General features: G+C 39.5%; 1 protein-coding gene across 1 annotated transcript; it reads left to right on the plus strand.

The window, feature by feature from the left end:
• The first annotated feature begins 833 nt into the window (after positions 1-833).
• Positions 834-13,129, plus strand: DR1 (down-regulator of transcription 1). The gene is made up of 3 exons (XM_027712469.2): positions 834-1,446; positions 6,808-6,971; positions 10,222-13,129. Exons 1-3 carry the CDS (start codon positions 1,227-1,229, stop codon positions 10,366-10,368), a joined length of 531 nt encoding a protein of 176 aa, XP_027568270.1. The 5' UTR covers positions 834-1,226; the 3' UTR covers positions 10,369-13,129.
• Positions 13,130-16,691: the final 3,562 nt, after the last annotated feature.

The following is a 16,691-nucleotide window of genomic DNA, read 5'->3' on the forward strand; positions in this document are numbered from 1 at the left end:
TGGAGGCCTCAACCACGTCCCACTGCTAAAGCAAACCTCCTGGAAAACACGGGGCTGGTGCCTACAGCCCAGCATCACCGTGTGCATGGCACAGAGGTGGGAACAGCAGCCAGGCTGAAAAGGAGCAGGCAAGAACCAAAGGACAGCAGTGGTGCTGGCGCTGAAGGGAGCACGGCCACTCGCCCTCTGCAGCCCTTCGCCATCAGTGAGGGGCCAGCGCTGGGCACAGCTGGGCACAGGCAGCCAGGGAAGGGCAGGGCGTGCCACGAGCAGCTCAGTGTCGCTCAGCTGTGGCTGTCCCTGGCCCGCAGGTTGGGCTGGGCTGCATTCCCGGGCAGTTTTCCTGTGCAGCACAGAGCAGCACGGTGCGACCAAGGCCATGGGTTGTAACGGCCCTTCCATGAGCACCGGCACGGTCCGGTTAACTCACACAACCCTCACACTACTGGTTATGCGGTGGCTGAAAGCACAAAACGCAGCTTCACAGAGGGATGCCGAGCAAACCCCTTCGTGGCTGCGAGTCGTGGATAAACGACGGATGAAGAGCCGAGCGCCAACCGCGCGCCCTGCTGTGCGAACGCGCCTGCCTGGGGTGTCAAACCCCCCGCTACGACCGGAACCGAGGGAAGGGCAGCCCGAAGCAGCTCCCGGCGGCAGCAGCCGGGCCGAAGGGCGGGCGGTGCCCGGGCAGGGCAGCCCCCGGGCTGACGGATGGATGGGCGGACGGACGGACCCAGGGCCCCTCGCCGGCTCCGCCGCCCGCACGTGGGCTCGCGCCGCTTCCGGCTCCCGCGGCTCTCGGCGGAAGCTGTTCCGGCTTCCGGCGGAAGCGCCGTCCCCACAGGTTGAGCCGGAGCCGGAGCGTTTCCGCCTCGCGGCCGCCGCTCCGCCGGGCCGGGTGAGCCCAGCTTGGTCCAGCCCAGCTTAGCTCAGCCCAGCCCAGCCCAGCCGAGCACCCTGCGGGCCGTTCGGCCGCTCGCCTCCCCTCACCCCGGTCATAAGGCGGCGGCGCCGGCGCGCGAAGGATGTGTCGGAGGTGGCAGTGGCAGGCGCCGCGGCCGAGGGAGCCCTGAGCCCGAGCAGCGCCTCCCGGTCCCGCCACCCCCGGCCCTGCAGCGACCCCCGGCCCGGCCCCCGCCGCCCCCCGCCCCTCCCCGGCGTCGCCCCCGCCGGGTCCCCGCGCCCTGGAGCCTCGCTGAGCGCAGCCCGGAGCCCCCGCAGCCAGGATGGCCTCGTCGTCCGGCAACGACGACGACCTCACCATCCCCAGGGCTGCCATCAACAAGATGATCAAAGAGACGCTGCCCAACGTCCGCGTGGCGAACGACGCCCGGGAGCTGGTGGTCAACTGCTGCACTGAATTCATCCACCTCATCTCCTCCGAGGCCAACGAGATCTGCAACAAATCGGAGAAGAAAACCATCTCCCCGGAGCATGTCATACAAGGTGAGCTCCCGCAAGCGCTGTGCTGCCGCCGGCTTGGGCACCCGTGAGCCACTCCTGCCCCGTGCTGCTTTTCCCTCTCCGGTTGCTCATAGCTGTGTAGGAGACAAAAGGCAGGATCTCGTAAGGGTCTGGAGGAAACGCGTGTGTTACCCAGCTTGCCAGTCGCACTGCTCGAGAGGCTCTCTTTGTGCGGTCAGAGCAGCTGCTGCGTGTGCTCAGCACCAGCTCTGGTTTTGTGGTTCAGAGAAGCCTGTGATGCTCTGAGTGAAGTCACCAAATCTCTTGCTCTTTTTCGTACCTGTGAAACGAGGGCTGCTTTTTCTAGTGGATATGCAGCATGTTTTAAGATCCTGAATGTATTCAATGTCTTTCTAATTGGAGATTGATTGAGTATGTGGGCCCAGGCTTTAATCTGTGGTAGTCCTGTCTGGAAGCTCTAAAGAGCTGTCCTTACAGTCTGGTTGTTTAATACTGAAACTTTGTATCTGTTGCAGAAAGCATTTAAACTGACCTGTGCCCTTTTATCTGTTTCTGCTGTTGACTTTCACTTCCCCTTGCTTGAATAAAAGACGAGTTCTCTCTGTGTCTCATTTGCTTGTCTTTAAATTCTGCCGCAAATAGGGAGTTTTCTTGCCTCATCCTGAAGTCTGCATCGGGCATGTTTTGTCAGGACTTACTCACTTTGCCTTAAGACTAGGTTGATACCACTGTCTGTTGCAAACTAATTTATAGCAGCAACAGTGGAGTACTTTGCTGCCTGGTAGAGATGTTAGCAGTAGCATTTGTAGTAGCGTTATTTTCAGGACTGTGATGGTATCAAGTTAAATTTTAAAAAGGTTGTTAATTTGGTGGGTTTTTTTAGTAATGATTTGCTGTTTGAAACAAAAAAAAAAGTCTATTAGCTTGCTCAACAGAAGAGGCTCAAGTACTCGACTGGATTATGAACAGTAGGAGAAAATATGTAGCATGTATGAGCTTTAATGTTAAATAAAATACATGTAAACTTGAAAGCTTAGCAAAGTAGCTCCATCACAGAAGCTTAGGATGTAAAGAGTAAAACCTGTGCTTGCACACTGAAGCACACTTTGGGTGTAATGCTCTTTAATACATGAATAGTTTCTTCAAGTCACCATGAAAACATTTGAGCTTAGTTCTTAACGCAGGAATAGACATGATCTTTAATGCTGAGGACAATAAACAATTCACGTATGAAAGTATTTTGTGCCCAGTAGTGGTTGATGGTCCTTAGAAAAGATTTCACCTGTTGTTGGCCTAGGGTTAGTCTGGGTTTTTTGGAACACAAATTGAAACTGTGTGTGCATATCATCAGCAGGTAGTCCTATACCAAGTATTTCACTGGGTTCTATGTCTTTGTGTTGGGAAAAATTATCTTTGTTTTAGAGTTGGGAAAAATTATTTTGAAATTAAATCTATACTTTTTAGTCAAATATTGCAAAGGAAAACTTTGGAGATGTATCCATTTTTGCAATGCTCTGGAGATGGAAGGAGTTGTTCTTGGATTTTCTGCTGTTGCTGTCTTTAGGGAAGTGTATGTGCTCTTAGCTCCTTTCAGGTGCTGGTCGGTTGGCAGATGATCCTTCTGTGAGGTATGAGGGTTTAGATTGCCATTTTTGGAAACAGTGATTATGTGTATATAGGTTGAGTATTTCAGCATTTTCATCCATCTTTCTACATTCTAAATACTTGCTCTTTTGACTGCTTCTCGATGTAGCTCCATGACAATGATGTTAACGAATTAGGTAATTGAAATGTGTTTGTTGTGGCTATCCACGTATCTTATTCCTTTTGAATGCTTAAAATAAAATTAGGCTAATGGCCATTGTTTCACACCTGGTCCAGTCTAAGCACCAGGAGCTGCCCAGAGGAATCTTTTTGTACCCTCCCTAGAGCTGGACCTGGCAATTCCAGACTGACCCTGTGGCTTTTGAGAATTTAGTTGGTTTCCTTTCAGGTGAGTTTGCTGGTCTGACTGAGCCTGTAAACAAAAGGATACTAGATTGAAAACAAGAAGTGGGAAGGTTATTTCCTTGGGAAGGAGGAAAGGGAAACAGGCACTCTGCAGTTGGTGACACTCTGCCTTTGGACTGTGTGAGAGGCAATGTGGAACTGTTCGAATGTGTACTAGTGTGTACTAACTGTACTCATGTGTTTGCAGCCGTGCTGCTTAGGACACCCTTTCCTTTGCTGCACTATTAAAATGATTGTATGGCCATGTGCTGAGCAAGAAATCTTTCCCCCTACCCTTGGGCTGTGTTTCAGATAGATGGAGTCCCTGCTGTGTTTTATTGTGTGGTAGCACAAACACTTGACTGGCACAGTGCTGTCAACAGCACAGGGAAAGGAAAGCAGAGGCTTCTTGCATCCCATGAGAGATCTGATTTGATAGATGTACTCAGACCATGCCAAGCACTCACTACTAGGACTAAAACACAAAACAGTTTCCTTGGAGAGTATCCAAAGGCTATGTCATAGTTGTAAGTGGAAATAGTCTCCATGTTTATTGTTGAATCCCACCATCAGGAACCCAGCTGTGAGTCTGCAACTTTAGTAAGCAAATGAATGTTCATCCATCCTGGAACAGAAGAAGACTAATTTAACAGTTACAGAAGTTGTGACGAAACAGCCTTTTTATGAAAAATTAAACTTCCATTGAATTCTGAAAATGGTGACTTGTTAAATGACTGTTTTTATGAAGTTGGTTAATTTGATCACTTGGTCTGCACAGAACTATTGTGCAGTAAGGTAGGCTGTGGATTGATGGCAAATCCTGCAGCTTCTTTTCATAGGCTTTTAGGGTACTGACAGTGTTAATGCTAGCATTTAATTTTAAAGAAATTCCACAGACCTGTTCATGTTTTGGATTTTAATTTGGAAGTTATTTTTTCTTTGAAAGGAGCAGATCGGTTAAATCTCAGATATGAATGACCTGAGTGTATTAAAAAAGTAGTACTAGCTGGGCAGCGCTGAATAATCAGATCTGCACCTTCATGCAGTCTTTAAGAGTGAGAGGAAACTGGGGAAAGGACAGTTGTGATCTGGTGTTTGTAAACATGAGTTGTTTGCTGTGTTTTGGGATTCAGCTGTTTACATTTAGTGTGATCATCCTGACCTCAGTAACATACTGAATTTTTAGCAATCTGGGCAGACTGGTAGGTTTCAGACTCAGAAGATAGAAAGACACTGATGGAACAGCAGCTCTGATAAGGTAGTATTCACTTGTCCCACATTTTAGCACCATGCTGATATAAAGGGATCCATATCCTTCTGTGCATGTGTTCTGTAAAGCCTTGATGTGCTTCAAGAAGACAGTAAATTTGGTAAGTCCTTCCACAGCCAGCAGAATTTTGGTGCAGTAGACCTGTAATATGTGTATGGTTCTTCTTAGCTTTGTTGTACTGAGCAGTTGTACAAATTTGTCCTGGTTATATCACATGGGGGGGTTATTTGCTTTTGTATGTGTGTGTGTGCTACATTCAATACACAACTGTAAGTTCTTTCCATTAATTTATTTTCTTTTAAGGGCCATTTAAAATTTTTTGTAAAAACACATCTTGCCGTTAACTTCAGACTGGGCAGTTGTTCATATTCTGATGCAGCAGATTGCCAGCCCTGATCCCTGTGAATGTTCTTTCAACAAGCACCTCTGGTTTTGCCGTGATGGTTTGTCTTAGTGATGTTAGATTTGTAGATTTCTTAAAATTTTATATTTTGATTATAAAAAAGATATGACTTTAGATAGTTTCCTGTATGTACTGTTTACATTTTAAAATTCAACGAGTTCTTAAATATTTGTAGTTTGTTTAGATAACCAGTTCTGGACCATGGATTTGCCTCCTATATGCTCAGGCTGGATTGAACAAGTTCTCCTAGAAACTGTGGGTTAATTGGAAAAAGTGTTTCCAGTGTCTGTGTGTGGGCTGAGGCTGAACTGGCATAATGTCTCTGAAGCAATCTGACAATCTCTAAATCAGTTTGTCTTTTAACTTTTTTTTTTTTGAAGAAATAAGTATTATGTAAATTCATTTGCCAAATGTTATCTGTTGAAGGGATGGTAGGGTTGCATGACTAGACAGCTGCACAGACAACCCTGTTGAAGACAGTGTGGGAATTCTCTCCTTGAGTTCAGGTTGGAAGTTGAAAACTTAGAGAACACCTTTGGGTTATTGTTTAGATTATGATACAATGACATGCTGACATAACTATGGTAGGAAAATGTTGCTTACAAAATTAGTGTTAGAATATAGTCTGAGTTGGTGTAACTAAGCTTGTTTATAACAATCTCTGTTGATTGCTGTTGCGCAGTCTACTTTAGTGCTGTTTCTTGGATAGGTTGTCACATAAGGTCAAAACAACTATTGTACTATAAACTCTGAATTGTGTAAATAGTGGAAATGAACTACTTTTTTTATTCAACTGATACTTGTTTCTAGTGTAATTGGTGTTTTTGTAATGTCTCTAGGATATTCTGTAACAGTTTCACTTTGGGTGTGTGTGGAGGCATGTCGTAGTAAATGGTGCATCAGGAAACTGCCTTTTGTCACGTATTCTACCTGGGTTTTTATAATCCTTCCTATTACCTTTGCATTCTTTAAAGAAAATGTTGTTGCAGAATATAGCGCATTCCAGATTTCTTTGGGCAGACAAAAGTGCAAGATTTCAGTTTCTGAATACATTTTAATGTGGAGATAAAAGGGTTTCTGCTGAGAAATAAAATAATAAAGAGCTTACATATAATTTTATATAACTTTATATATGTGTACGATGCACTTTACATATGGGAATTTAGATACTAAAAGACAAAAGCTAAAATTCAGCAATCTATGATAATATGAATTATTTCTGCTTTAATAAAGGATCTGTGATCATTTTACATGCATCACTTTTGCTCTGTTATAGGTTACTAATTTACCTTCTACTAAAAATTTGCAACGAAACTGGAAAGATACAATCCCTGAGACATTAAAGGTTAACAATTCAGACAGAAGGGACTTCTTAGCTGTATAAGTTCTGTTGATTCTGATATACAGAAGATGGGAAAAAGATGTCTTGAAGAATAATGCCTGTCTCTGGGAAAGTGTATCCAAAGCCCTGAATCCTCTGCAAGTGCAGACTTCTTTGGTTGTACTTTTTAGCCTGAAAACCTGTACTCTTGAATGGCATAGGAGAAGAGACAAGGAAAATAGCTGTCAGATCTTTTTTATGAACATATTTTTGTCACCAGGTGATAGAAAAGTAATCAGATGTTTTAATTTTTTTTTTGTCTTTTAAATTAACAAGTGGATATGTATTATCAAAAGCTTTGTAAAAAATAAACGATGTGTTTTCTTTCTTTCTTTCCAGCACTAGAAAGTTTGGGATTTGGCTCCTATATCAGTGAAGTAAAAGAAGTCTTACAAGAATGCAAAACAGTAGCACTAAAGAGAAGAAAGGCCAGTTCACGCTTGGAGAACCTCGGCATTCCGGAAGAAGAGCTACTAAGGCAGCAACAGGAATTATTTGCACAAGTAAGTAAAGCAATACTTGTACTGATGTGGTTGGAATAATTAATGCTACAGGTCTAGGGCCGCAAAAGCATGTGCACACCTCAACAAGTGTCCCCTTGTGAATTGCTGTGGCATCCAAGATCCTATTGGCCTTGACCTGTTGGATTTGGGGAATGTGAAGTCAAAAAATAAGATGCTGCTACTTGTTACTTCTATGATTTGACATATAGGACTTTGTATAAGAACAGATTTTATACTCTAGATTTAAAAAGCATAGGGTTTTGCTGCTACTTAGGTATTTCCATTCTACTGTAGAGAATACATTAAGAATTACTTGCCTGAGGAAATAAAAGAATGACAGCTGGTGTTCTAGGAAATTACCAGTTTTGAAGCATTAAAAAGTGAAAATAGCTTTTCTGTTTCTGACCATCAGTGCACAAATGTTACTTCTTATCCTTTGAAAGAAACTTTACTCTTGGCAAGACTCTAATTGGGTGAATTCATGCATAAATTTTTAAAGAGGCATCTGAGGCATGGAAAAAGCATTTGCTTAGAAATAGTACACACACACATTCTCCTTCATCCCAGCATTATTCCCTTCCAGCTTTCCCAGATAGTTTGTGAACATCTCTTATTTTAAATGGCTAAACACCAATTTCATTTAGGTATCTTCCTACACCATCTTTCTCTCTACTATTCTCTTAGTTTGACAGGACCATTCTCTAAACTAAGAGATGGTAAAGTGGGATTTCTCTTTCCTCCAAGGCATGAGTCAAATTTTCTCAATTTTCTTACTTTAATTTTCTCTGATGAAAATGCTTATTCAGTTAATGTCTGATTACTGTGACCTCTCCCCTTTGCTGTACTTGTATCTTGCTGAAACTGTTGTTTTTCCTATTGCAACATGCCAGCTACTTTAATCTTAATTACATGATGAATTTTAAGACATTTAAAGTTACAGCATACCATGTAGCTATTGCCAGCATGCAGTGAACTAGTTATGATCAAGTCACGTGTGCTTAACTCTTTTTTGACTGTACTAACATTGGAAAGACCAATATGGCTGCTTCTGAATTTTGGGTAAGATTTACAAATAATAGTCAGTTTGAAACCTTTTTTTTACTTACTATCTTGTTCAAATAATTCATCATGGTGTACAAAATAAAAAAACCAGCAAACCCAAGGTGTGTTAAGGGAGTACTAGCTCCTGAGTATCATTAAAAAAAAAAAAATTAAAAATGCTGGAATCGTGGCCACCTTATGCAAGCCCCACTTGGTCTAAGGAATGACAACTTGAAGTGTATTCTTTTAAAATTCTGTGTTACTGTACCTTAACATCTAAATTAAGACAATGCATGCCAGTTTGACAGGATTGTATGAATGATTTTTAAAAATAGTCTTTGGTAATATGGAAAATGTTTGCTTAGATTCAAAGATGGGAGTCTTATTTTTCAAAAATAGATATGCTGTGATATGCTGTTGGAGGTACTGTAATTGTTTTTAAAAATAGTTACATGAGTACATGTTTGCTTATTTGTGTTAATCTTGTTATATTCTAGAGCATGACACTAATGCTGAACTTATTGCTCTAGTTTTAAAATACCTGCCTGTTAATGTTTGGAATGTTTGACACCTATGTCTTGCCTGGTTGTAAATATTTGAAGTCAGGGGAATGGCTTATCCTGATATTCATGCATGTCTATAAGTTTTCGTGCAAGACAAAGCCCTTAATGGATTTGGGTTTTTTTTGAGGCTTCCTCACTGAGGTTGTGTGGTAAATGACTTAAGTTTACCAGATGCTTATAAAGCTTCTTGGTCAATACAACTCAATGGAATTTTTGTTGTTGTTGTTTGGGGGTTTTTTGTTCCATTTTTTAAATGGCCAAGTGTTACCATTATAAATCCGAAGTGAGGGTGGGCGCTGACAGCAGGATCCAGCTGGTGTGAGGTGCTGAGCCCCTGTTTCCTGGTGCATTGCTGTGTGTCACCTCGTGGAGCGTGCAGTTAACGTCATTGTAGCAGGGTCAGTAGGGAGCCCTGTTATCTCATGTGTGATAAATGTTTATGCCTCTCCCGTATGCACAGATGTTGCTGTCTTCCTTTAAAACTCTATGATGTCTTAAATTGTTTTCCAGCCCTTTTAGTTGTGCAACCACTTGAAGTTTGAAATACTAAAAAGTCTTCATTGAGAAAAAGTTTCTACTTCTACAGAAGTATTTTCTTTTACTGCTAGAACAGACTGAGGAACTGTGACAATTTTAACAAGGGAAGACCCCTTTTTTTAACGTTGCTAAGTAGATAAACTGGGTTTGGTTGTTTTCCAAAGCATCGTCTTTTTGGCATCCTAAAGTTCGCAAAATTGTAAAAAATGTTGATGCTTTGGAAAATAATAGAATTTTTCAATGAGTGCAGTAGGATTAGAAAGGAATTTTTTACAGTCTTAGTGATGACTTGTAAAAGTAGAAACGTAAAGACTGAAAATTTTTAATTTTAAGAACTTTTTCATAATGTTCACTCAAAACAGAAATTAAAGTTTTAACGTGAACACAATTGATAAGTATACTGTTGAAATCAACAGGAGTTGCTGAAAAACAAGTGAAAAGCCTGGATTGAAAAACAAGGGTTTATCAGTTGAACTATTTGAAATGTTTTGTTAGAATGTCTTGTATTTTACTTTACTGAAAAGGACTATACATTTCTGTAGCACAGCTGTCCTCAGTCTACATACCTGAATTTGAGAAGAGCTTACCTAGCTCTGTTTTCCAAAGATTGCTTAGCAAAGCAAGATAATGGCTTTCTTTATGTTTTTGTAATAATGTGTGCCTCTGTGGTACAATTGGGTGATTTTATAATTGGAAGCTTCAGTGTTTGTAATCAACAAAGTAAGGCTGTTCTCATCTCTGAACTGTGATTAAATGTTAAGTTCCCTTGACATTGAAGTCTAAAGTTTCCATTGCTTTGACTCACTTAAATTTTCATTAGGAAGTGGTTCAGCAGAATTCCTACAGTTGAACTTAAGTACACTATCTTCTGTCTGGTTTTTTTTGTAACTGTTAGGCCTCCAAACAGTGGTGTCTTCAGAGGAAGACAGAATATAGCCAAGCATCTTGGTACATATAATTAGGGTACTTCTAGGTTTTGCATGTACAATTAATAAAAAGCTATACAAAAGGAATCTGCAGGTACAGATAAAAATGCTTTTAAAGCTCATGTGTTCTGAAGGTTCTTCACAAGCTCTGTATGGCCTTAACTATTAAATTCGTGTCTCTAGGCTAGACAACAGCAAGCAGAACTGGCGCAGCAGGAATGGCTACAGATGCAGCAAGCAGCTCAACAGGCACAGCTCGCTGCTGCCTCAGCCAGTGCATCCAATCAGGCAGGATCCTCTCAGGATGAAGATGATGAAGATGATATCTGAAAATCACCAGCTGAGTTGTCTTACTAAGAAATACTTTTCCTGCACAACGAAAACAGTGAAATGAATGCTTACCTGTAAGTTTGTATGCATCGTGGACTGGCAGTTGGTATTCTAGGGGTGTCTGCTGTTGTGTGCTGTACATGTATAAACTGTCTTTTTTCGAACTCTTGAAGAATTAAGGTTCAGTATCATATCAACTTTGGATTTTTAATGGTGTATATGGAAATTTTAGATAGCGGTGCGTCATTTATTTGATCAATAAACAGTGTTACAATAAACAACAAGTTTATAAAATATAGTGAGATTTATACAAAAAGCTCTAAATCCACATTTGCATTTCTTCCCTTTTAACTAAACTATAAAATCTTACTTAGAATTTTTAATTGTTTTTGGGGGAGTGGTACAGTAGACATAATCTGTTAATGGGAAAAAGCGGAGTTCAGCATAGAAGAGCCTGAATTCTTAGTTCTTTTTAAAATGGCAATAAACATTATATATGCTCGAATACCACACTGGTTAAAATTTGAAAATGATACATTTTCACCAAGCTAGGAAAAGGTATGTTTAATAGGAGTTGTACAAATTCAATCATTTTTTTGTATAGGGGTGAAAAAAATAAACCCGTGGTTTTATCATGACATCCTTTGACAGTCCTAACTGATTATTTCTCTTCAAAGAGACTGCCTGGTTTGAAGAACTAACGTTTCTATTATTTCACTCCAGTTTAATGTTAACTGTTGTTGATGGTATTTTGTAGTCCAGATTTATTCATATTGTTGAAATATGAAGCCGGAACTTAATGAAACAAAACTGTTTGTTCCGCTGATGTGACTGGGAGTGATTAAGTATTCAAGCCTAAGAAGGCAAAAGCTGACCTTAAGAGCATGCTTATCATAAAAGAGGGAATTTATTTAACTTTGGTTAGTCTTTGTTGTCAGCATAATGCTAACATTCTCCAGACTAGGTTGCCACTGGATTACTAAAATACCTTGTTAAAAGACAGCAATTTATTCAGACTGGTTTGTAGGTAAATGTAGGTTTTTGATAAACTATTCCCCAAGAGTGATCAGCAATACATGAAACAGAAATTATGTACTTGTCCTTTCGATAGTTCTGTTGATTTAATGGATGAGCAGCTGTCCTTTGTGTTGAAATAAAGCACAGTAGTGTCCATTGCTGAGTTTTAATGTGTTACTTGAAGTAATACTGGCATATCTTCTGGTACACTAATCTGAGCAGACTAGAAAAGCCACTTGCATGCTGCTGTAGATGATCTCTATCTAATAATGTGGATTGTTCTATTAACTTATGTCCTCAGCAAGCTGGTCCAGTTAGAGTTCTTGAGGAGGGCTGCAGCAGTCTGTTTACATAAGGATGCAAACAGAAAATGGTGAGCCCATTTTTACATGAAGATCTGGACAGGATATAATTGGCATATATTCAGATCTCAGTCACATAGTGACTTTTGATTTAAATTTGGGATGTCTTAAGTTGCATTTGGATAAATGCATTAGTGCAGTGAAAACTCAGAAAGGTATTTGTTTGAATGTTTAAGTTTAAAAAGGAAAAACAAAACAAAAAAACTTTTGTGGATACTATATGACAGATGTTAGGCAAGGTTTGACCGAGGAAGTGGTTTTCTGTAAAGGTTTAAGTACCAAAGGTAGAAAATCTAGTCTAGTGATACAATGTTAATGTGCAGTGTTGGCTTTTCTAATTTGTACTGTAACACCTTCACACTTTCTATTTTAAATGAGTCTTTTCCTTCTAAATAATACTAGGTATATTTTCACACCTTTCTTTTCTGATGCAGAAATCAGGTTAACATTTTACTGCATCTGGTATGTATGGTGTAATATGTTTGGATTCTTGTGACCTTTCTTTTTGGACATTCTTGTGCTTTTTCATATGCTGTATTCTTCAAGCAATAAAATTCTGATGTGTTTTTATAAAATTGCTTTTATATTTAATGAATAGTCTGTCTTCTTCATTGCATTTAAAAACAAAAAAGTTAAGACGACTTAAACCCTGTTGTTATTTTGGCCCACTGAACACTCTTTGTGAACTTAAGTCTTTACAACCTGAGTGCTGTTGGATAGCATTCCTGTTCACTGGGGTTGTTAATGCTTGCAAACAATATTTCTGGGCTTGACCTGCTCTCTTTCCTTTTGGGAATTGCATTTTGTATATATGCATTTTTATAATCTGACATTCTTCACCTGAGAAGTTGAACAAAAACCCTGTAGATTGTGTATCAGCTGCTGAAATACTTTCACAAAGTGAAAGGCCACAGGCAGAGGCTGAGGAAATAAGAATCTAATTTAATATAGATAGTCATGTTTAGAGATTACTTATTCAGCCATTCCGCATCAAGTGTGAAAAATAAACTCTGGCACTTACAGGGGAAGAATCTTCACTGATCTTTCAACAAATGAAGAATTTTGTATTGCTTTGTTATTGTGCTTCTATGCACTACATGTTCAGTGAGGACAGATTTCTGAATTTGTGGTACCCCTGATGTTTTTGGTACACCAGGTACATGGAACGTAAAGTTTGGTTAGTGAACTGTATTGTTACTTTGTCTCAGAAGAAACATGTATAAGGATGTGTCTGTTTCTTAAATATTGAGTTGATGAGATTATCTGTGGGTTTTCCATAATTATTCTGACAGTCTGTTTCAGAGTGCTTTCACTAAGTGACTTTCTTACGTAGTCTTTCTTTTCTGTTACTTTAATAAAGTGTATGTCTGTATGACATTGTGGATAACGAATATAGTTGTATTTACTACACTGAGGTGCTTTCAAAGGAGTGTCTTAAGGATTCTAAACATCAAATGCTTAAGGTGGTATTTGAATTTCAGTACTTACATGTGGCTAGTTGAGTTTGGTTTTGAAACACTGGCATTTCTGCAAGAATGGAAATAGTCCCAGAAAGCCACAAATATAAAAGATGCTCTTCAGATTTTGTAAAAGTACCTCCATTAAGGAGGACTTGTGTAATAATGTCTGGCTGATCTTTTTGTATGGAAAGATTGTTTTCATTTGAAACAATGCCAAGTCACGTTACTTAATGATTGTTGTGGAACAGCAAAACCCTTACTCTGAAATGTGTACCTCATTTTAGTCTCCTCGTGTTGGATTGTGATTTTGTATAAACCATGCACAAAACAATGTGGAAGGAGGAGGAGAAGTGTAATATGAAAGGTAAAATATGCTGTGGCTAGATTTACTTTGGGTGTTATGCTGTTAACCTGTCAAAGATGGAAAAGGTTTACTTCACAGCTTACACAGCAAGAGCACATCAGTGGGATGCAGGCCAGTGTTAAGCTGGATTATGCTTACAGTCAGTACTAGACAATCTGGCTCTTTGAGCCCTTGGACCTGGTAAAAGTTCAGTCAATGCATGTGCCAGCTGTGACTAAAGTATGCTGTGTGGGTGTGACTTGGTGATGAAAAGGAGTGTAGGCCAGTTAAGGTTTGCTGGCAATCAGGAGCGATAGGTTCCTTTGCAAAATATGTTTGTGCTTAGTTCAAATATTTTTTTTTTCCCTGATTGAAATGAGTGCTTTTCTTTTTGATACCATGCAAACATAGCTACAGAAATGGGTAATTGAGAATTTAATAATGTCATTGGAAGTACTTATCCCAGTTCTTGGGTATGTGGGGCAACAAGTATGCTAGAGCTGTGCATTCCTGGAAAGAAACAGATTGACTGAATGCAGTTCTGCAGCACTGTGCTATGATGTAACTGAAGCCACTACTTGAGGAGTCATTGCGGCAAAATATTAGACAGTGAATCAAATTGGATGCACCAAATTCCACACATCAGTTGTTGATAGATCGAATAAGCATGGGTTTTGCTGTGTGGATGAGCCTAGCATAAACTTCAATAATCTAGGGTAGAAATCTGTAGCAGGTGATGCTCCTGCATATGTTGGAAAAAGGGACATTTGATTTTAACTCATCACGGCCGTGATTTATTGCTACATCAACTACTGGAATAGATGAAGACTTCTATCCCCCAGTTTGAACCAGTGTTTCAGGTAAGGATGGACAATAGTCTGCTTTACATGTCTAGGATGAAGATTTATAAGAGGCATATTAAATGACGTAAAGATTACACTTCAGGCTGAATGTTCATGTGGTTAATTTTTGTAGTACTTCAGAGATTTCTTTTTTTCTTGTTTCAAAGGAAGTAATTGATTTTTTTCCCTCAGCCCCCACCCAGGGTAACTAATGTTGAAGTTGTATTGCATGGTGTAACTTTGAATGATTTCCACACTGATTTCAGTAGTTATTAGTCCAATTTTGGTATTAGTTCAAAACTTACTAGTCAGTAATCATAGACTTTTACATCTTCAAAGCATTGTACAAGTATTAGTTAGGTGTGGGCAATGTTACACTGTGCTTTGAAGTTAACACTCATGTGCTACAGTACTAAAACCCGGTGCACTGTGTAGAGGAAAAGATGTTATCTTCATAGTACGGTGACTCATCTAGAGAGCAAGTAATTGAGAAAACAAACAGGCTTATTGTAAAAGTCATTGTCAGAGATGAAAGCATTTATTTGTAATAGTACAGTGCTTGGGATGGCTGTTTATGGGCTAGGACTTGGTTTCAGTAATGTGTTCAAGTTTCGTTCTCTCACCTCAGAGTGAAAAACCACAGCTGAATTAGAAATCAATTTCAATGTTGTTTTTGTTGCAGGTAGAGTTTGTATTCTCAGTTAGACAGCAGTGTAACCCATGGAAGAGAACTAAATTTATCAGAGCAGTGTCAGTGTTAGTAATGCAAAATTGGAATGTCTTCCCCATCCCAGCCTGCAGTAAAGGAGATTTCGCTCTCTGAAAACATTAGAAAATATGTATGAAGGAGTAAGGTGAGCAGCAAAGATTTATTTTTTTCATACTGTTATGCAAACACCTAACTGGTGTAATTTTCACATGCAGATAATTAATACTCAAACAGGTAAAATTCAAACTTAAATACAGTTTCTTCTTCAATGTGTATTTACATACATCTTCCATATTATCTGGTGGTCTTAGGTGTTCTATACTTGTGGTAATTTAGTTGTCTGGGATTGCTGGGCAAGTTGTATGCAACTAAACTCATTACCCTTAAATTATGAATAACTTGTTCTCTTGTTTTCAATATGGTCCGTTGTTGGAAACAATCGTGTTCATTTCTACAAAAATTATACAGGTTTTGAGATGCTTAAAAAATTGTTTTTAAAAATATAGTTCTAAATAAAGTTTAAACGAAACTAAAGCTTTACAAACAAAAGAAATTAGATTAGCTGAATATATTATATAATTAAAATGAAATGGACAGTTTTTGAGTGAATATGAGATAGGTATTTATCCTGTCTGCAGGATGTGAAAACACAGGTCTAAACTGTCTGTCACTGTTGGTGAGTTATCTTTTTATCTTTTCCAAAATGTGTAAAAAAAAAAAAAGTTCTTTTACCTTTTTTAGTAGTGCTAGTTGATGTTCTGAGACAAAAATCACCCCTCAGACCTTCCTCTCAGGAAGATAATCAACTGGCATGATGCATCCCTTCCTAGATGCAAAGGATCTAGGGCGTGAATCACACAGTCCTGCAGGAAGAACTATAGTAGCAGACAAGCCTGGAGGGAGGACATTTCGTTGATTACTTTTACTGTGCCTTTGCTTTAATCACGTGAAAAGGGGATTGAGAATTGGACGTTTCCCTAAAATGAAATCTCTGGTATTGACTGTGTTACAATAGCATATTTTAAAAGTTTCTCCTTTATGAATATAGAATAAAGGTTCTGAATGTTTAAATAGAATTTCATATATATGTCTGGTTTGGGATATATTTTTGTAATCTGCCTCAGTGGTCTATATATTCCAACTTAGAGGAGCAATTTGTTCCTCAAATTCAGTCAAGTTTTTTATTTGGTGCTGAAAATTATGCATTTTTTAGTGTGAAAAATGGTCATAGGAAATAGTAACGTGGTACCTTCTTTTTGTGGATTAGCTTTTAAGGACACAAATGTAGTAGCAACACAACTCAAGCCCTCATGTTCTGTGTATTCAATTTTCAAAAGTTCATCAGCTGGTGAGATCTGAACATAAGGAGAGTACCCAAGGTAGTGATAAATCCAAAAGGAAAAAACCTTGTCTACTAGAGGATAAGTATATATACATAAATATGTATTCTTCCCTTTGCATCTCACCTTGTTTCAGAGGGATGGAGAAAAATGTACAAAGATAAGGGGGTGTGGAGGACAAGACTCTTACTAGCTGGCTAGATTTGATCTACCTTTGAAGTCCAAAGAGCAGGTATTGGTCTTTGAATTT

Source organism: Pipra filicauda, unplaced genomic scaffold (genome assembly GCF_003945595.2).
Source record: "Pipra filicauda isolate LSUMZ 115617 unplaced genomic scaffold, ASM394559v2 scaffold112_size3218982_pilon, whole genome shotgun sequence".
NCBI lineage: Eukaryota > Metazoa > Chordata > Aves > Passeriformes > Pipridae > Pipra > Pipra filicauda.

Coding starts and splice junctions, on each gene's coding strand:
- DR1 (XM_027712469.2), top strand. CDS start 1,227: ATGGCCTCGTCGTCCGGCAACGACGACGACCTCACCATCCCCAGGGCT. Junction 1,447..6,807: donor CCCGGAGCATGTCATACAAG/GTGAGCTCCCGC, acceptor CTTTCTTTCCAG/CACTAGAAAGTTTGGGATTT. Junction 6,972..10,221: donor AACAGGAATTATTTGCACAA/GTAAGTAAAGCA, acceptor TCGTGTCTCTAG/GCTAGACAACAGCAAGCAGA.